At 28.5% G+C, this 22145-nt stretch overlaps 1 protein-coding gene across 4 annotated transcripts in view; it reads left to right on the plus strand.

Annotated features, from left to right (window-relative positions):
• The window catches only part of LOC107447912 (transmembrane and coiled-coil domains protein 2), a 35514-nt gene that overhangs the window by 8817 nt on the left and 4552 nt on the right, over positions 1–22145 (plus strand). For 3 of the 4 annotated variants that reach the window (XM_016062960.4, XM_071181951.2, XM_043052411.3), the window contains 9 exons: positions 627–671; positions 2283–2348; positions 2429–2511; positions 4524–4593; positions 5658–5895; positions 15816–15881; positions 17778–17933; positions 18470–18654; positions 19610–19720. In XM_016062960.4, the coding sequence (XP_015918446.3) occupies positions 627–671; positions 2283–2348; positions 2429–2511; positions 4524–4593; positions 5658–5895; positions 15816–15881; positions 17778–17933; positions 18470–18654; positions 19610–19720 (1020 nt within the window). Of the gene's footprint in view, positions 1–626; positions 672–2282; positions 2349–2428; positions 2512–4523; positions 4594–5657; positions 5896–15815; positions 15882–17777; positions 17934–18469; positions 18655–19609; positions 20754–22145 lie in introns of those variants that run through there. The other variant, XM_087160579.1, reaches the window with a different exon arrangement.

Raw genomic sequence — 22145 nt, forward strand, 5'->3', positions numbered from 1 at the left:
ATCCAATCATTAGATCAAAAATTCTTCAGAGTGATTTCTTTTTTTTTCTTGCTCACTGTTCATCTATTGTTCAAATCTAAATAATTTATTTTCATAAGGGAATATTTTCGAAGCACAATTACAAATTCTTAATACCTCAACTATTCTTAATTATTCCAGCTTTTATTTTGCCCATCCTTTTACAACTTAAAACTTGGTTCAAGTTATATAATTAGCAAGGTTCAAATTAACAGAGATATGATTATCTGAGGCACTGAAATTTTCCCCTACACCTGTAATAAAACTAGGTATTTTTTTGTTACAAAATAGCATATCTCACCAGAATTATGAGCATTACATATTTAATTTAGCTATAATTTTATATTTGAATTCATTTTATTAACTTTTTTTAAAAACTAAGGGCACTTGCAAACGGACCTATGAAAATGTTTACGGGCTACTTCTACCTTTTAGTTATTGGTCTTTCAAACCAATGACTAATTTTTCTTAATTTTTAATTGTAGAAAATTTTTGTGAATTTTGTCAATAACAAATAAACTAAGAATTTTTTCTAAATTATTGGACTAGTTGTTTTAAAAATTGAAAGAAAAATTAATGTCTGTCTAAAAATACTTAATCTCTTTCAGAGATGTAGGAGTAAATATTAAAGAAGGCATTACTGGATTTTCTGGGTAAGATAACTATATTATTTTTGTGCAAAGTGATACGCATGATGTTAATAAGTTTTTAGTGTGTTTATAATGTATGCTTATTTTGTTTCTGCTTGAAGGAAACATTGATTGAAAAATAGTATCAACTTTTAATATTACAAAATTGTAGTCAAGTTAATAATGTGTTTAAACTTACTTTTCTATGCAGCTGAAGTAATTCTAAAAATGAAAAGAAGAAATATGCTGTATCTGAACAATATCCTACTATGAATTATTTTATATTTCAATTAACTGCATCAGTGAAAAGAAAAATAAGCATTCTTTTCCAAATGTAATTATGCATTCTTAAGTGAAAAAGATTACTAAGTATAGGGCAAAATTAAGTAATTTTGTTATATTTTTAACAGTCGCCACTTATACAAAAGCCTGTGGCCACTTTTTCAAAAACTATTTTTATTATTAATGTAAATAAATTCTCGAAATATGATAAACTTTATAAGTTTATTTCTAAAATGAAGAGAAGTTTAAGAAATTAGTTTTAAAGTAAAATAATTTTTAGAATATTATTAAATATTCATCATGCCATATTTATCTGACAAAAGACAATAAAACTCATGTAGAGCTAATTTTCGACAAAAGTGGCTTATATTACTAGTATGTCTTTACTAGCTTAGTTACCACCACTTTTTTTGTCAAAAACGTTTATATTATTAATTTAAGGCATTTCTCCAAATATGGTTAACATGGTAAGATTTGTTTCTAAGATAAAGAAAAAAACATAAGGAATCAGTGTGAAATGAACTAATTTTTAGAATATTGTAGAATATTCATAATAATTCCATATTAATTAAACAAAATTATAATAAGGATTCACATGGGGTACATTTTCGACAAAAAGTTACGATTAGTTGACAATTCCTTTAAAGCCAATTATTATATTTACTTGTCATATAAATATAGGTTACTGTGACCCCATTTGTTTTAGCTATTATATCTTACGTTTTTAAATTTTATTTATTTATTTTTTCATCAGGCGTAGTTTAAAGCACCATTGACATTTTTATTTTATCTTGAGCATATGTGTTTGATTTTTCTTCAATCTTTAGTTTGTCTTAAGTATCATCACATAAATTCGAATAACGAATCAATTTAGTGTATATTTTGAAAATATAAGTTTATGGGGTTATTTTTATTGTATAATTCTAATAATTTGAATTAAAGAATAGTATAAGTAGATTTTTCATTAATAAAATATTTCTTGAATTATATCATTTTTTTCTACTTTTAGTTTGTTTAAACATTATGAGAGCAATTCTAAACCAAATAACTAATTAAATTAGTACATAATTTGAAAATTAATGGTATATAATATAAATAATTGGAATTAAATAATAACATAAATAGAAAAAATATATTTAAATTTCCCACCTCTATGGTTGTTTAATTTTAATTGAGTTTGTGTAACTATTTATTTAGATTAATTTTATTTTATTCCGGCAATAAATGAATAAACAAAGTACAGCTTTGTACAATCTAAATATGTTTTTAAAATTTACAACATTGAAAACCAATTTTGTATATGATTAAGATACATTTCTTCAATCACTAAAATAAAATTTAAAACTCTTGTAGAGGAGTTGTTGGAAATATTAAGGGTGGACTATCAGGTTTGACTCAAGCTACACATAGTGCTGCAGAGTAAGTTTTTTCACTTTCTTATATTACATTTATTTCAATATTTGATGCTATAAATTGTTGATTATTTTATTTTAACTTAGAACTGTCATGTCTAAGCCTAGAGAGTTTGCCCATTTGATTAAAAACCGATTTGGAAGTGCTGACAATATTAGTTCCTTAGAAAGTAAGTCATTCGTTAAGTTCTCAATCCTCAAATAAAGCAGTGAAACCTCTCGGAAGCGACCACTCTTCATTCCCCAGTAAAATGGTAGTTGATGGATGTTGGTCATTTTTAGAGGTTACCTCCGTTGACTTCAAAATAGTAAGCGAAGGTTCATGATTTTTCTCAAATGGTTTTAATTTTAGTAAGTGTCATTTTCTTGGGGTGGAAATGCCTCTTCTGTTGGCGTCTTGTAAAGACGGATAGATGGATGAAGTGTAATGTCTATAAAAATGATCCTGACAGATATAATTATGCGTAAAAACAAATTTACAAATTATGAATGATAAAACTATTTCAAATAAATAAATTATGTTTTTTTGTTTAAGTTTGCATTTTATTTTATATCATTAAAATTAATTAGCTTTTAAAAGATGAGAAGATGATTTGAGATGCTTGTTTTTTCTAAAATAACTTTCCTTTTCTAATTTAACTTTCAACTCTAAAATTAATTCATTAATAGCATCGTCCTTAGTGCACACTGACTGCAGCATGAGGTTGTATCATCAAAAGGAGCTCTCTAAATAAGAGCCTTATGCAAATATTTTGATCTACTTATCTACTTATTTATTTTGTTTTGATTTTTTTTGTGTTTCCTTATTTGAACCTTTTCCGCCAGATATTTGCCCTGTGACTGTGAGAGATTTTAATTATCTTTCCTAAAGGTTTTCTTCAACACGGTCTAAGGGAAAATTTCAGGGCCTCCCAAAAGTGGTCGCTTGCTGTATAGAGGTGGTTGTTCCTGAAATTTTCACTGTCTTTCTATTAATTGATTTTTAATTATCATTTCTTTTACTTGATAAGCTTTATGACCATTTCTGTTTAAACTGTTTTAAGAAAGGTTTGATTAGGATTTTTTTTTATGTCTTTCAAGTATCTATTCATTGAAGTTTATTATTTTTTCTTTTAATATTTAGTATTAGTGGAGCTGTATTTTCATATTTTTTTGTTTATGAATAGGCTTTAGTGTTATTATCTTGTTATATTTACATATTACATTTTTTGTTGTTTTAAACACAGCATTCTAGACATCATAAGAAAATATTAGACCCTAAACTTATTATTTTAAAGAATTCTGCAGCCCAAGAAATGGACTACTTTAAACCGTTTGGTTAGTTAATTGTCAGGCTTTTTTTTTTAAAAAAAAAAAGGCATTATTACATATGAGTTTGATGTAAGTACTGTGAGGTAATGGTAAGTTACAACAGAATTGCATTTTAAAAGACTTGGAAGAAAATCTTGCATATGCTCTTAATCGTTAATATTTTAAGTATTTTTGCTAGTGCATTGGGGTTACATTCAAAACCTACAAACTAAACCTTAAATAAAGTAGACTTTTAAAGTTACAGTACACACTCTATATCGCGAACTTCGATATTTTGAAAAACTTGTTATGACGAAAAAATAGTTTTCTCCTTGGCATTTTATATCCACCTAATGCTAATTTGATTTTTTATGTCGAATCTTTTTTGAAATAGAAATTGAATTTTTGCTGAAAAATCACGATGTAAGTTTATTGTAAACCATTCTTTTCTGTTTAATGCATAATAGTTTTTGTCTTACTTTTAAAAATAAAATTATCATTGTTGTATTTAGACTTACAGTCAACTATCATTTCATGCATATTTAATAGTAGTTATTTTTATGTTTTATGGCTCTACTTTTTAGAGTAATATTTTAGAACATATTTTTCTACTTTTCAGAACATATTTAGTTCTGAACTTGTTTTCTCGAAAACTCTCTTTCCCGAAATTTTTTTAACATTCGTTTAACTTTGTGGCTTCAACAGTCTACTGTATTTATAAATTTGGATGATAAAGTAAAATTTCAAATTAAAAGTTTAAAAAAAATAATAATTGTATAATGAATCGCTTTTCTGTAATAAGCTGTTTGTATTTAACTTTGTTCTTCACTCACTTTCATGTTATTCAAAAGTGTTTACCCAAACTATATGTTCCTGTTTTTTCTCACTTCAGAAATTCCCCAAGAAGGGCCTGATTCTCAACAACGAAATATTCATGGTAGTGCAACTTTTACGCATTGCAGGTATACAATATTTTAAAAAAAATCTTATTCTAAACATAATTTAAATCACAATTTAAATCACTTGATTTTAAAGAAAAATTCATTGATTTATAAAAACTTTAATTATCTTTTAGAAAAGTCATTGATTTAAAAAAATTGAATTTTTTAAAAACATCTTTAAGCAGTTGAAAATAATTTTCTACAATATTATTTAAGTTGTATATGTTGTTCATAGCTGCTGACTCTACTGGATTTTTCAGTAGACTACTGTATTTTGCCATCATGTATTTTGTACATCATAAGATTCATTAAGGTCCAAAAGATAAAATGGGCAGGCCACTTAGTAAGAATGGAAGAAGACCGTATTGTGAAAAAGATTTTTGATGCCCGGCCGACAGGAACACGTAGAAGAGGCAGGCCAAATCACAGATGGCTAGATACCCTGGAGAAAGATTTATCTATATTAAAAATAAAGAATTGGAAGTCCATTGCCAAAAGAAGGACAGCTTGGAAAAAACTACTGGAGAAGGCTAAGGCCCATCCTGGGCTGTCGAGCCAGTGAGGAAGGAAGGACTGTATTTTGCCAGTTTCTCCTGGTCTACTGGTTTAATAAAAATTCTCCTGGTTTTTGTACATTTTTGAAAATTCCCTAAAATTGAGTAAGTTTCCTAAAAAATTCCCTATCACAATAGAATTTTTGCACAGATTGTTGCTTTCTTGAATATTTAAATAAGTATTACTAATACATAAAGAGGTGAGCCTCATTTATAAAAATAAAAAATTGGTATCTATACTATCAAGTTCATTTAATGTCAATTATGACTGGAAAACATTGCAATTTTTCTATTTTAATGACTATAAAAACTCCTAAAACACCCTATATGTACAATATTAGTACATTATAAAATTACATGGTTATATCTACTGGATTTTTTTCCTATACGTGTTGGCAGCTATGATTGTTGTATATTCTAGTTAAGTTCTTGTTATTTAGAATTGTACACTCACTCGAATTTATAAGCCTTGTGGCATTTTAGTGTTTTTTCTAAAGAAATTTTAAACACTGCTTAATTTTGTTATTGTAGTATCAAATATGGATCAGATGACGAGAGCTCCAGTTTCACCTCAGGCTCTGGCCATTTAGCTGGTGCTGGTGTCGTCCCAAGCCCTAGACATCAGCCTCTACTCCAAAGGTCGCCTCCTGAACATTCTTCCACCCCTACGGTCACACCTCTTGTGTCTGATCTAGAGCCTATCTTGCAAGAGCTCCGTGAACGACGCGAAGAATATCAACGTTTGGTGGAAGAAATTGAAGCTTTGAAAGTAATTTTTTTTCAAAATCAAATTGTCAGTGTCATAATTGTCTTATAACATTTTATGAAATTAAAAACTTGATGTCACTAAGTTTTTTAATTTCTTCCTATTTTTTCAGTTTTTCCACTTGCTTAGAATATTTCTTACTTTGAGTACTTTTGTGATTTATTGGTTAATAATTTAACTCTAAAACTTTTCCGTAATAATTTTATTTTATCTTTAAAAAGTGTAGTGTAGTAAAAACTGATTTTTTTTCCTAATTTCAGAATACCAAGTGTTTTTTATATGGCATTGATAAATTTGTGTTCTTGAAATTTGTTTTTATGAAGATGGAGTACGTATGTTATAAAAGAAACGAAGAAAAACATTTCTGAAATTAAAAGAAAAAGTCTTGATTGTATTTTGTTGAATCAAAAGTTAATATTAAAAACATGCTCAGCTACAGGGTGGCCACCCACCTGGAAAACCTTGAAAACCTGGAATTATCAGGGAATTTTTTTTATACTGGAAAAAACCTGGAAATATCAGGGAAATTTGGATAAAAACCTGGAAAATCAGAGAATTTTAAAGAAAAGCTGGAAATTTTTTCTTTGATAATTTTTTTAATTTCACTAATTTAAATTATTTACTAATTTTCTTAAGCTAAATTATTTCATCCATTATACCCACTTTTTTTTAAACGGAAATGTATCGCCAAACCGTTGAAATATCATCAACTTAGCGATACTTTGCTTACATCAAAATTTGCTCCATTACAGCTCTGTCAAACTAGAATACCACATAAAATTCTCCCACGGTTGCTAAACGAATGCAGAAACCTTTGACCGCTATTTGACTGTGTAATTTAGGAAAGATTCTGGTGGAGATGGAAAAAGGGATTAGGATATTAGCTTCTGTTTTTAAATTCTGTCCTTGGGCTGAATCCATGGGCTCAAGTTTGTTCCAATACTTTGGCGGTAATTTTTTTTTCTATTTTGACAAAATGTTTTTGTATTTTTAACTTTATAAAATTCTCCAAAAAACGTTGGTTATAATTTAATAATAATAGATTTTATATTGCACTCTTTTTCTGAAAACTTTTCTACTCCCATTCAAAGAAATCTGTGAATTATTTTTTCTCAGCAAACCTACCAATCGCACATTTTTTTTACAATCGCTAACAGCAATGTTTGTCGATAAATTGTTGCATTAATGCTAATTTTTTTCTATTTCATTTTAACCTTTTATAACATATATTTAAAAAAAATTTGTATGAACCAACTATACATTAATATTTCATTTTACTCTTTTGTTGGTCAATATATGATTTTTGATTCAAAATTTTGTACGAAAACATTTGAAAAGTAAATAAAAAAATCTTGCCAAATTGTCAAAATAAATTATTTTTTTCAAGATTATATGTTAAAAAAAATAACATTTCGAATAAAATATTTTATAATAAAGACACTTTTCTTGTACCCATCCTATACTGTGCACGATTACGACGAATTGAACTACGATGAACTATAATAATAATAACATTTATTTACATAACAGAGGTAAGTTCACACAAGCTGCGGAAGACCGCAGGCAATCCTTTTACATGACAATCACGACTACAACTACTGTATTACAACAAACTTAGGGGAGGCAGCCGGTAGCTGCTTACTTCGCTCCTTTTACATTGGAATGTGCGCCAAAGCGCCTTGTGCAAATTAATTCGGCACACACCCCACCGGTGAACAGAATGTTCACCTAATTAATACCATTTAAGCATTTACAATAATACTTATCAAAATAAAGATATAACTAAAACAGTTATCATAATGAGACTATTAATAAACAATTACAAAAAATTATTACACATACAATAAACATACATTACGATGCAAATTGAATATATAAGAAAAATTCTACTAAATTACAAGGAGCAAAATATTTTTAAACGTGTATACATACTTAAGGCTTTCAAACTGGTTAAAAAAGAAGTGAATTATTTAAGTTACTCTTATCTGCAAAATAGAAACAAAATTAGTAAAATTTATCAATTAATTTCTAAAGGATAAATAAGCTGTAAAGGTTTTTTAAAGCTGCCTTTAGAAGTTTTAACCAAGCAAGATCTGACATAATTGTCTCTACCTAAAAATATTTCCTGAATGATCCCCAATTCCCACAACAATTTTGATTTAACATTTCCTTCAATAAGAACAATATCATTAACCTTTAAATTTTTATGAATAGATGAAGTTTTAAATTGGTTATTAGTTTTTAATTGAAGTAAATATTGTTCTTTCCATCGTTTCCATAATTGTTTAACAAGGAGAGATTGGTAAGTTTTTCTTTTACTGTAGGAATCCCTTGCAGTAGTAGGATCTAATAGTTCTATGAAATGGAGGGGATATTTTGATTGTCCATATCCTAATTCGAGGAAATGAGCCGGAGTGAGAGGTTCAGGCTCTCCTGGACTATTTTCGACATACGTAAGAGGTCGATTATTAACAATTAATTCGATCTCTGCGAGTACGGTCGAAAGTTCTTCGAATGTTAGTAGAGCCTTGCCTAGTATTTTTCTCAAGGGTTCTTTTATGGTTTTAACTAGTCGTTCATAGAATCCACCCCACCAAGGGGCACGTTCAACAATGAATTTCCAGTGGATACCCTTGTCTGCGATGAAGTGTCGAAATTCACTGTCCTTCAAAATATTGGTGAAATACGCTAACTCCTTCTGAGCAGCCTTAAACGTACGCGCATTATCCGAATATATAATCTTGCAGTTTCCTCTACTGGAGAGGAATCTCCGGAACGCAAGGAGAAAACACTTAATTGACATATCTGATACAAGTTCTAAGTGAACAGCACGCGTGACTGCACACGTAAACAGTGCGACGTAAGACTTATGAAAGTCTTGTCTGTCCTTTACAAGTATTGCTCCTGTAAAGTCGATTCCCACAATTTGGAAAGGGGGAGATTGAGAAATTCTGTCCTGAGGCAGCTGTCCACTTAATTGGTCAGCTGGTTTGGCATTATATTTTTTACAAATGAGACAAAGCCGAATGATTGATTTTGCTAGCTGACGACATTTAGGTATCCAATAATTTTTTCGAATTTGAGTCAAAGTTGCCGATACACCACAATGAGCAATACGTTCATGTTCCCTAATCACAAGCAACTCGGCAAATTTACTACGCCGAGGAAGAATTATTGGATGCTTTTCACCCAAGTACAAATCTGCTTCATTTAATCGACTGGTAATTCGCAATATATTGTCCTCATCTAAGTATGGCACTAAAGTTTTTATTTCAGAATTATTTCGAAGTTGCTTATTGTCTTTTAAAGTCGATATCTCCTCTGGATAAAATTCGTTTTGAATACTTTTTATCCAAAATTGTTCTGCATTTTGTATCTCATCCGCCGTGAGACACGAGTTTGTAGATTTATTAATATTTCGAGCATTGTTCACAAATCGTAACACCCAAGCAGTTACCCTTAAAAGTCTTTTTAAACTGCTGAATCGATTTATGTCGACAAATGGTTCTCTCTGCTTGGTAATAGCCACATGGACATTGGAGCGATGTTCCAGTTCTTTTGAACTTAAGTCTAAATCAAAATTGGGTTGGAGGTTTGGCCATTGATCTGGTGGTTGTTTGAGCCATGCTGGCCCATTCCACCACAATTCACTATGCAATAGTTTGGTAGCAGATGTACCTCGTGAAATAATGTCAGCGGGGTTGTCCCTTCCTGGACAATGTCCCCATTGATTTGGATTAGAAAGTGTCTGAATTTCTTCAACGCGATTTTTGACATATGGTTTAAAGGTTGAAGAATCACCACGTATCCAATAATACGAAATAAGTGAGTCAGTCCAAAAATATACATTGCTTTCAAATTTAAGACAAGACGATACTTGTTTGGCTAACCTGGCTGATAATAGGGCTGCTGTCAACTCCAATCGTGGCAGTGTTAGCGATTTCAATGGTGCTACACGACTTTTGGAACAAATAAAACTAGTTTCTATGCTATTACCTGAAGTAACAAAGCGCAAATAAAGAACTGTTCCATAAGCTATTTTGCTTGCATCGGAAAAGCAATGCATTTCCAAATTCATTAATTTTTTATTCGGTTCACCCAAATAATAACGTGGTATCTTAATATAAGTCAAATCCTCCGCCTCACTACTCCACTTCTGCCACTTGCGGTGTAGCTCAAGGGGAAGATCCGAGTCCCAATCAAGTCCTGCAGACCAAAGTTCCTGCAGTAGGCATTTCAATCTAATGACGAATGGACCTAGTATACCGAGAGGATCGAAGATTCGTCCGACTACACGCAAAATTGATCTTTTTGATTCTATTTTACGAGACAGAAATTTTAAAAGGTCCTTCGGATCAAAATATATTAGATCACTTTCGGCATCCCACGCTAGTCCCAAAACTTTAATTGAAGGTTTGGAATCAGCCAACGTGTTTTTAGAGTGCTGTGTTTCAATACTTTCTTGTTTCCATAACAAAGCAAGATTTTCCGAATTAGTGGTCCATTTGTGTAACAACATACCCGCATCACTAAATATTTGCAAGCACTCCTTGGAAGTACTTAAAGCGTCTTCAATATTATTTTGTCCCAAAATTAGATCATCGACGTAAATCGAGCTATTTAATAACTCAAATGTCTCTGGAAACTGTTCCTTGTATTTTCTAAAATGATGTTTCAAAGTCGCTGCAAGAAGGTATGGACTAGGCCTAAGGCCAAATAGAACTCTGGTAAAATTCAAAATGTAGGGATTACCATTCAAGCTATCTGTCCAGTAAAAACGAGTAAAGTTTCTATCAGGAATATCAAGTTCAATTTGAAGAAATGCAGATTTTACATCTGCTGTAAACGCTATAGGATTTTTCCGAAAACGTAGAAGTTCCAGAATATCAGGATGTAAGTTTGGACCAGTAAATAAGCTTTGATTTAACGAGGCATACCCATCTTCATGGCTAGATCCATCGAATACAATACGCAGTCTACTGGTAGATTTGTCATTGCGTATCACTGCATGATGGGGCAGAAAAAATCCCGTACTATCCCTCAAAGAATCACATGAAGTATGCTCAACTATACCTTCCTTAATGTAACCATCGATTACATCCCTATATTCACAATGCAACTCTGGATCCATCCCAAACCTACAACATAACCTTTCAAAACGCTTACGAGCAATATTTTCATTATTTTTCAACACTTCTCTCATTCCTGGTCTCCAAGGCAAGCTTATACGGTATCTACCATCTACAAAACTAACTGAATTATCAAACTCATTAAACACCTCTTCATCTCTATTACCTAAATTCACCGAATCCTTGTCAAATATTCCTAAATTTTCTAACTCCCAAAATTTCCTTAATTCAGCCGAAATTAATTCATTTTCATTAGTAACCAAATTTACAGACGTACAAACGCTCTGCTCATCACATTTACCCTGAAGAGACCAACCAAGACTGGTATCAATCTTTTAATTTGTTTTGTTAAAGACCAATAAAAATCCTGACCAATTAACAATGAAATTTCACAATTTTCAAACAATTCATCATTACTAAATGTCAATCTAATTCCCATTGACTCCATTTCCTTCCATGTATCCGGATTTGGAAGGGTAATATTAGCTCTAGAAATTTCTTAGATTTCCACTGCCTCAATCATCGCCTCATCTCCATTCAATAAATTCCTCAACCTAATTTCTACCTTACGACAAGTTTGTTTTTTAGGCACTTTAGATCCGAATGAATATATTTTTAACCTTTCTGAGCCTAACACCCTTAATCCCAATCTGCGAGACAAGTTTTTCTTAATAAATGTTTTTTCACTTCCATTATCAAATAAACAAAATATTTTATCTGACGAAGAGCTACCAATAATCTCTGCCTTCACGCATTGCAGCAAAACCCCACCTTTATTATTATTTACCACAGAATTTGAACAAGTAGTTTTAACATCAACTCCTTTTTCTTTCGAATCTAAACATAAATTTTGTTTTTTAGAATTCTCTAATTTAAAACAAATCGCACGTGCATGACGCCCTTGACAAAACGAACAATTATTTTTCTTACACATTTTTACATTGCAAGAAATATTACAGCATAAAAAACATCTCCTTTCCTTAATTAATTTGTCTCTTTTTTGTTGAACATTTAAATTCTCGCAACAATCAGAAGAGTGGTTCTTTTCCGAACAAAATAAACAATTAAAAACCGCAGATGTCATTAATTCAGTCGCCGATACTCTCCCAGCCTGCTTGTTATGATTAGAGGGGGGATGAAATTCCGAATGATACTTAGGTTTCATATTCGCGTATCTGCGTGGCGCCGTATTGAAATATTTATTAGAAAATGAAGGCGAACTTTTTATTTGTGACTCATTTCGATTCTTTAACAATGCAGTAGTTCTTTCTCTACTTTCTATTTCCTGTCTGAGATATTGAGTTAAATTAGTGATCTTAGAATCCCCTTTTTCAAATTTTCGATTATACTCTAAAGCTAAACTAGAAGGGATAACCTTCATAATTATCGGAAACAAAAGACAACTATAAGAATCGGGTGAGATTCCAAGGGATTCTAATCCTCGAATGTTGACTTCTAACTGATCATACAATTTACGCAATGAAATAACATCAAACGAGTTCCGGACAGGGGTCAGATTTAATAAACAATTCATGTGATAATCAATTATAAGTTCTTTGCGTCCGAATCTTTTTTCCAAAATTTCAACCGCTTTTACATAATTTTCTGAAGTTAATGTTAAACCTTGTATTGCTAATTCCGCATCATCTGTAACAACCGATTTTAAATATGAAAATTTATCTATATCATTTAAACTCGAATTCTCATGCACTGCAGATTTAAATCTAGCCCAAAAACTAGGAAAACTACTAATATTCTTACCCGAAAATGATTCCAAAGTAAGCTTGGGCAAACGGGGTTGGTTTATTAAAACCGGGCTAGTTTGAGGAATTGTAGTAGTAGTTAATAGTTGAGTATCCGCCAGATTTTGAGGAGCTGTATTCGGGTTTGCAGCTAAATAACGCTCAGCGCGAGATTTCCACAACACAAATTTATCACGATAATCTTCGCGACTCTCAATTTCTTCTTCTAACTTATCAATATCAATTAAATCCTGAACTTCCTTATCAAGTTTACACATCTCTTCAAATTTAGCAACTAATTGTAAAAATGTTTCGTTAACAATTATTTTATCGGAACTATTATCTATTTCTGCTTCAAGTTTTTTAATTTGCTTCGTTACTAACGATCTTGAAACAGCCCTAGCTTTAATTGTTCTTTCTAACAAAGCCTTTTTTGCCGCATCCATTTTAAACTTATTATTTCAATTACAAAACAAATACTCAAATAACAGTCACAACCTCAATTCACTCTAAGAACAACAATAAATGCAATAAAACGCATTCAAAACAAAATTACAAATAATAAACACTGAAATTCATAATCCTAAATCGAAAGTGTAACCAACAACCATTTAAATAACACTTCTATAATATTACATTCTAACAAATTTCTTTTCTGAAATGAAATCGAAAATCAAAACCAATACGAATTACATTCCAAAATACTCTAACCACGCCTATTTCGAAATAACCTTATTCAAGCACTATTCATTCAAAATATCCAACTAAATTATTTATCTAAAACAAATCGAAAGCAAGATATACAATAATTCAAATATCTCCAATAATATAACAATATAACAAATTCCTATTCTTAACGAAAATTTAAACACATACTAACTATACGAATTGCATTTCAAAATTCTCAAACTACACCATAATTCAAAATTACCTTATTCAACGAATACCTTCAAATATACGACTAAATTATTCAATGAAGAAATTTAACATTTCTAACTATTCCAAAAAAAACGCAACGAACTTACCCCAATCATGCAGCGAAACGACGAACGAAAACGACGACGAAAACTAATATGATAAATCGGTGGTTTCTTAGGCCATTTCCCGGCCGATGCACCAAATTGTGCACGATTACGACGAATTGAACTACGATGAACTATAATAATAATAACATTTATTTACATAACAGAGGTAAGTTCACACAAGCAGCGGAAGACCGCAGGCAATCCTTTTACATGACAATCACGACTACAACTACTGTATTACAACAAACTTAGGGGAGGCAGCCGGTAGCTGCTTACTTCGCTCCTTTTACATTGGAATGTGCGCCAAAGCGCCTTGTGCAAATTAATTCGGCACATATACTTTAAAAAAGAAGCAAAAACCTGGAAATTTTAAGATTTTTATCTGGAAAAATCAGGGAAATTTGAAATCTGATTTGAGTGGCCACCCTGAGCTAAAATAAGTTTTTTCTCTCTCCATTACTTGTGTAGCAAATATGTAGGGAATTCAGATTCATGCTATACCTGCTGACTTGATCCAATTTTGCAGAACAGTTTTATTTGAATTTTTAGAGTGGTAGTAAATGTCATAGCTTTACATTTTATTATTGATTTAATAAGATTTTAAATAAGAGGAGAGTGCTAATAGATGAGATAATAAGATGGGACTCATTTTTCACATTTCAAAATGAAATGAAAAATTTTAATGAAATTGTTTTCCTGAATAAAATTATTTAGTTAACTGCAGATGTATAATCCAACTATCGACAGATAAATTTGATTAAATATCAATTAGAATCCAGATGTGCTAGAAATGTTGAACAATCTGAATCCACTGCATTCACTTTTTAATTATTGTAGTCCTGTAATATTGTTTATGTATATGCACTTTAAAGTTTTGTAATGTATGATTTTATTTTATCGTAATTTTATTAAAACTAAATGTTGCTCAACAATATAAGGTTTATTAAAACTTAGACAAGTTTGTGTATTGCACAATCTGATAAAAATTGAGCTTCATGTACAAGCATTGCATTTTTGATTTGTCCATAATGTTGAACTGAAAATGTTTTATCGAAAAAGAAAAAAATTTAGGTGTTTTATTTTTTTAAAAAAGATTTTTTTTAATTTGTTTTTACTGTAAAATAAAGCTTGAAAGTTTTCTAATAGCTAGGATAACACACTTATGTCAAAGTCTTATTGAAACGAAATCAAGCTCAAATGGAATACCTGCAAGAGACGTAATGTGGGTATCTCGAGCCTGATTAGCTGTTAAAACGTGGCTTTGTTTACGTTAGAAACTGTTCTTTCCATTCTATTTTGAGTTAACTTACCCAGTTAAGTATAAATTCTCTTTAAGTGATACATTCTATAAACCTTCACAATGATTTCAATTCTTTCACCCTATATTTCTTCTTAACAGACAAGTATGAAACCATGTAGAACAAAAACAAACTTATTATGCATCGAAGTTACCAGGTACACAAAGCAAAAATATATCATGGTTACAACAAAATACATAAACAAAAAATAAATCTAAGAAGAATTATATTTCAACAGATTCAATGTACGATACGGCGCTGTATTTAATTAACTTTACGTTAATCAACATTCTAACTTATGTAGAAAAACTTATTTCAACTTCCACATGCCATTCTGTTTATTGACGATCAGCTGGCATCATAGGTCACGGTAGGGTGTATTTAATCTTCTTCTCGGAGTGCAAGTATCCAATTAAAGAGCATGGTCAAAAATATAAATTTTGAAAACATAACTCAGCAGTTATTCAAATAATACTACTCAATTTTTAATCAATAATTTTTTCAAGTTTGTTCTGATTTCCTGATTCTGCGATGAAAGGTACTATGCTATTATAATGTATAAAAAAAATTAAAAAAACATTTTCATTCATTTTAATAATGTTTAAAACATATTTTTTTTCCGAAATGAGGTCTTATCTTTGTTTTGCATGACTCACTATTATAAGATTTAGTTTATTAAGATACTGAAATGAATATTATTTACTTTCTTAATAATTTTTTCTATTATAGTCACAAGTTCAGCAAGAATATTCTTTTTTTAATCAATCTTTATTGGAAGAAAGATACCGATTTGAAGTAAGTTATTCTTCCTTTAGACTGTTTCGTTTAAGTCCATTATTGAAAGATTACTGGATAATTTAAAGTTTATAATTAATAAGGTTGATATTTAATTTAATGATTTTAAATTATTAACATTTATTGAAAAATAAAAATAATAAGATTTGCTCAGAATTTCAGCCACAGATTTGCCCATATTAGATTTTCGCATGAAAAAAATTTAAATTTAATTATCAATGAAGTTTTTAGTAAATTTATTAATAATAATAGCATTCAATTACTTCAATAATTTTATATAGAATTTAATTACACTAGTTGGGTATCCATTGTTTTTTTTAATCAAATTCTGAAGGAGTTTGTCTATTTGTTTTTTGCACAAATAAACATTACTACATATTCTTTTAATTCTATTCATTTGAATAAAATAGTCTTTAAATAAATGTTTTCAGAAATATTAGAATTCCAAGTAATTAGTTTATTTGTATTAAAATTAAAATCTTTTCTTTAATTGTATAAATCAACAATGCAGATATTTTTTTTTTAATACTTATATCCAAAAAATTTATATTATCAGCATGATTATGAAGCAAGATTAATTTCTCCGGGTAAATATGATTTAACAAAATTTTATAATTTTGAAAATTAAAGATAATTAAATTATCAATAAATTAAATTATCAACATTTTTTTCATAATAGTGTAAAAATAAGTTAACTAAGAGAGAGGAAAAATCAGATCCTTGTGGTATTCCATCAATTTGAATACAAATATGTTTTTCATTATAAAGATAATTATTTCGTAAGTTGAATATTAATTATTCATATGATGTTTTAAGGAAAATATGCACTTGCTTAAAATTCATTTATATAATAAATTAAACAAATGTTACTTTAAAATGGTATAAATTAACTTATCTATAAAATGTATAATGTGCTCCTTTAACAAATTTTTCTGTACAACCAAATGCAACACAGTAAACCATCATATTTTAAGATTTTTGGGTTTAAAATGAGGACAATAATTATTATCATGTGTGTGCTCTTTTATATTTCACCTCTATTTTAAGCCTATGGCATAATTAGAATATAAATAATAAAATTTGGGTGTTAAAAGTTTGTCACATCTTACAAAAATCATGGAAATTCTTTAAAATCTATCTGGGAAAACAAAGATTTTTTTTTATCTGCATGTTTATGGCCAACCTTTGAAGACTTAGAAGAAGAATATCTATCAAAACAACATTTTTATTTAATATTGGTAAAAATCATGAATTTTTTAAAAAAATTTTTTCTTTACTTTAATATTTAATAATATCTCTAATTAAATTCTTTATTAATAATAACTTAAAATCATTTAAAAACGATATTAAAATTTAAATATTTAATGTTTTTAAATAAAATGTTTAAAATTATTATTTAATTACTTCAAACAAACCATTAAATAAAATCTTAACTTTTATTCAAGCTCAACACCCTCATGAACTGTAATTAGATTTCATTATTTAACTACATAATAAGTTTTAAAATTATTCAAATTTTAATAAATTTAACAATAAATTTTTATCATTAAAACATGTTCATTAAAAGCAAATTATTTGACATGCAAACAGTGGAAAATTTTTAAAAGTTTTATATCACTTTTATCTGCATTTAATTTCTTTATCTATCAAATTATTATTTGTTATAAATTATTGCTTGATGATCTAGTTTGAGTATCAAATAATAATTTACATACATCGCCTTTTTTTAAATTTTTCCAGACAAAATCTTCATGATAAATAGAATCAAACTCTTAAAGAATATGCTCATAAATTAATTTATTTTAATCATTGATTTTAAAAAAAAATGAAGTGAATTAAATTTGAATTTAAATCATTCAAACCCTATTTGATAATAATTGACACTATGATTTATAGAGGCTTGAAGAACAAATGAATGATTTAATTGAGCTTCATCAGAATGAAATTGAAAATCTTAAACAGTGTTTAGCTGATATGGAAGAAAAAGTGCAATATCAAAGTGAGGAAAGACTGCGTGATGTTCATGAAGTCTTAGAAAATTGCCAAACTAGAGTAAGTTCTTGCTTTATTATTGATTCACCTATCAGTACTTATAACCAGCGTATTAAAATTAAAACCTGTGTAAGTTGATCAATTTCAAAAGCTTTAAGCTCTCTAAATAATAGCGTATGCTCTGCTTTAGTGGTCAACTTAGACAGGTGATGAACTTATAGTAAAAAAGGGTATAGATTTTTATTTATTTATTTTTTTGAAAAAATAACTCTCTTTTATTATTTTTCTTACATAAATCATGTTATGCATATATTTATTATGTATTACCTATCAAAATAAATATAAATGTAATTAACATGATTTTGAAATTTATATTTAAAAAAAACTTCATATATCTTAAAACATTTTATTAATTACAGAAGTAGCAACAATTTCTTATTTAAATTCTGTATCAATCTGTATTGGTATAGTATTAAACTGCATTAAATTAGTATTATTCTCTATTGAATAGATTTATTTGCAATCATAATTATAACTATTATTAATGTATACAATTTTATGAAGTTGTTTTTAGAACTTTACCCTGTATTTCTTAGATTTCTCGAATGGAGCATCAACAACACCAACACTTTCAACAACTAGTATCTCTTGATTCTTTAGATGGAACAAATGCACGTGCTCTTGCACTTAAGCTCATAAATGTGGTACTGACAGTCCTTCAAGTCGTCCTCTTACTGGTTGCCACGGTAGCCAGCATTTTAATGCCATTTATTCAAACAAGGTGAGATATTGTTCCCTTTTTTAAGATATTAGTAAAGTCATTGGTAGTTTCACTCCATATTTCATTCATTTTTAATAATGTTCATACATAAGATCTTAGAATTGAAAAGATTCATTTATTAAGTTGTATTATATCAGGTTTCTTTATATAAGCAGTTTATTCTTTAAGCAATAACTTTCTGTTTAAATGTGAAGTTTGTTTAAAAAATATCCACAAAAAAAACTTTTTATAGGTAATAGAAAAATGTATAGGTAATAGAAAAAAAAAAGCTTGAGATGTTGGGATAAAGGATTTTTTGTATGAAAGTGTGTGTGCAAAATTTTTTTAAGACAAGAATACAAACTCAGTCAAAGCTACATCATTAAAGAGTAAGTAAATGTAAGTAAGAGTTCTCAGGTTTTTATGTAAATTTTTTTTCATAGGTGATAGAAAGGTACTAGAAAAATATATAGATAATAGAAAAGAATGTAATACAAAAATATAGGTCATAGGAAAAAAACTTGATGTTGGAATTAATGATTTCTTGTATGTAAGTGTGTGTGCTTAATTTTTTTAAGATAAGGGTATCACTCGGTCAAGGCTACTCCCAGTAAGTAAATGTAAGCAAGAGTTGTCAGGTTTTTAAGCAAAAAAAGAATGGAAGAATTTGAACAATGTTACAGTAATAAATTTTGTCTAATGGTCATAAATTCTCAAATAGATTTGACGAATTCTGATAATTTGAAAATTCCAAGGCATTAAACAAAATTTGATATACTTACATTGTTCAGCTTCCTGTCTCCATTCTTTAATCACATTGTAATGACTAAATGGTGTTTTGGTCTTGAAAAATATTGAGAATGTGCACTGGAATATTTCTACCAATTGTAAATCTCTCCTAAGCATTTTGATATGTAATATTGATAATTTTTTTAATAAAGTTATTTTTAAATCATTTTGTGAATTTTGTTTACAGGTTGCGAATCATAACAACTGCAGGTTTCATCATGTCCATTGTAATGCTTTGCAGACAATGGCCTGAAGTCTTAGATTGGGGAAGGCATTTAGTCGAACAACATGTTCAAACGTAAACCTTTCTTTTTGTTTTCATTTGAAGTAAACATATCGGCGTTTTCCACCAATCATAAAATACTTCCATTTTTTTCCTTTACCAGCAAGTTCTCAAATGTCATTCCGTTTAAAACCTTTGTTTCATGTGTATTATTTAATATTAGACATGTAACGTTCAATCAGTATTTAATAGTTGTTGTTTTTTTAATTAACTCAGTTTGTATTTATGTGTATTAGTTATTTGTGTTACATCCAAATATCCCAAGTATATAATGATATTCTAAGTTAAGTTACTAAGATATCATTTAATAAATGGATTTTTTGTGATATTGTAATTGAATCGATGTTGATCTGTATTTGAAATTTGTGTTGTTTTTACTACCAGAAATTACATTCATAGGAGTTCAACGTTTTATATACATAAAATAAAATACTTTTTTAAATAAATTTAAATAAAGTTTATTTTTATTCCCAAACTCTAAGTTGAACTTGAGCTTATTGCTGAGATTATTTTATCAAAAAAAGAATTTAAAATGTAAGTAACACTGCACTATTAAAAATTGCAAGAATAATATTTTTAAAAAATGGTAATTTTTATTGAAATTATTTCGCATGTTTTCTTATTTATTTGTATTGTGCTTTAAAATTTTGGGACTAGTTTTAACTTTTATATCCTATCATCCTTGGTGGCCACTCTTTGCCTAGACAGGAACAGGAAAAACCTGGAATTCTCAGAGAATCTAAAAATACACATGGAAAGCCTTGAATTCACAAGGAAATTCATCTCTGAAATTATTAGTGATTAGCAGCATAAAAATCACATTCAGTTTCATAGCAAGTATGTTTCAATGTATTATTAGGCATTAAAACTTGTTTTATGTGTAATTATTCATATTTTATAAAATCTTGTCCCTCTGTACTATTCTTTGTTTATCTTGTCATTATTTTCATAAAAAATTTAGATTAAGAAAATTTTTAGTTTCCATTTGCTTTAAACGAGCATTTCTAGTATTTAAATTGAATTTCATGAAGAATAAAGGTCATAAAAACATTTTTAAAAATCAAATTTTTTATAGAATTTGACATACCTGTTATAATTATATATATATATATATATATATATATATATATATATATCTGTGTGTGTATGTGAATTATGAGGTTTTTAGATATGTAATAATGAGCATTTTTAAGATTAAAAAATATATATATATAATTTTTTTGAACTTTTATTATTGGATTCTTAATACATATAAATATGTAATGTTACTTTTGAATAAATTACATCGATTTAAATCACAAAAACCTAAAAATTTTCAAATTTGTCTCAGAATATTTTTATCTGTAGAGTGGCCACCTTGTATTGTGAGTTAGGATTTATGAGAATTTGCCGATTTTTTTTCTTTTAAATAATTACATTATTTCAAATCACATTGATAACAAAAAATATATAAATCTTAAGAATTCATTTTTTAAACAAAATGGAAGAATTTTAATATTTGCTGTGATATGACCCTAACTACTGTAAATTTGTCTTAAATACTTATTTTTTCTAAAACAAAAGTATATATATATAATTAATAAAAATATATGATACCATTTATTATACTTTTTCTCTTTCAATACGAGTATATATATTAAATGTGTGTTGAAATGCTTTGTTTCTTTTGACTAATATTCTGGTAAATTTCATCATCACTTTTATTTCTGATAATTTTTTTTATCAATTAATTATTTAAATTGATTCAAATATTTGATCAATATTTACAATTCTTATTATTTTTGGGGTGAAGTTATAATTCAATTCCTAAAAATGTGATCTTCTTTCCAAATAGACTACTTCAGCGGTTCTTGAATGGTTACGAACTAAGATTTCTTTAAATAGTTAGTGCAAATCTTGTTATTGTAGCCGACTAAGTCTGTTAATGTTAAGGGAATAAACAATGGAAATAGTCCCTAAATAGTTTACTATGCTGATAAAGTTTTTTAACCATTAAAATAAAGATATTCTTCAATTAAAAATATTGTGTGAATGGAATTTTAATGAATAGCTTGTAAAGAAAACAACTTAGTTTTAATATATTTATAGATTATAAACATGAAATAACTTTTCTTTTTTTTTCTTATTTAAACCTTTGCCAGGTGCACTAATTCGCAGAAAATTAAAAATTAACAGTGACATTGTACAACACCTGGAAAGCATTCACAAATGTATTGCTCCGTATTTTATTGAATGTTCAGTTATATGTTAAATTACTCATTTACATTTTATTTTTCTCATATTTTAAGTAATATTTTGAGTGTGTCCTTTTTTTTTAAACAAAAAAAAAACCTTTATTGGTGTGATATCTTTTCAGTTAAATTTTTAAAAAAATCAGGTGTATTTATCAAAGTTACATTATCGTTGTTTTGAATTTTTTTTTTTTTTTAAAGATTTTATT

The sequence above is a fragment of the Parasteatoda tepidariorum genome, chromosome 4 (genome assembly GCF_982258835.1).
Source record: "Parasteatoda tepidariorum strain Cologne lab strain chromosome 4, Ptep-v5.0, whole genome shotgun sequence".
NCBI lineage: Eukaryota > Metazoa > Arthropoda > Arachnida > Araneae > Theridiidae > Parasteatoda > Parasteatoda tepidariorum.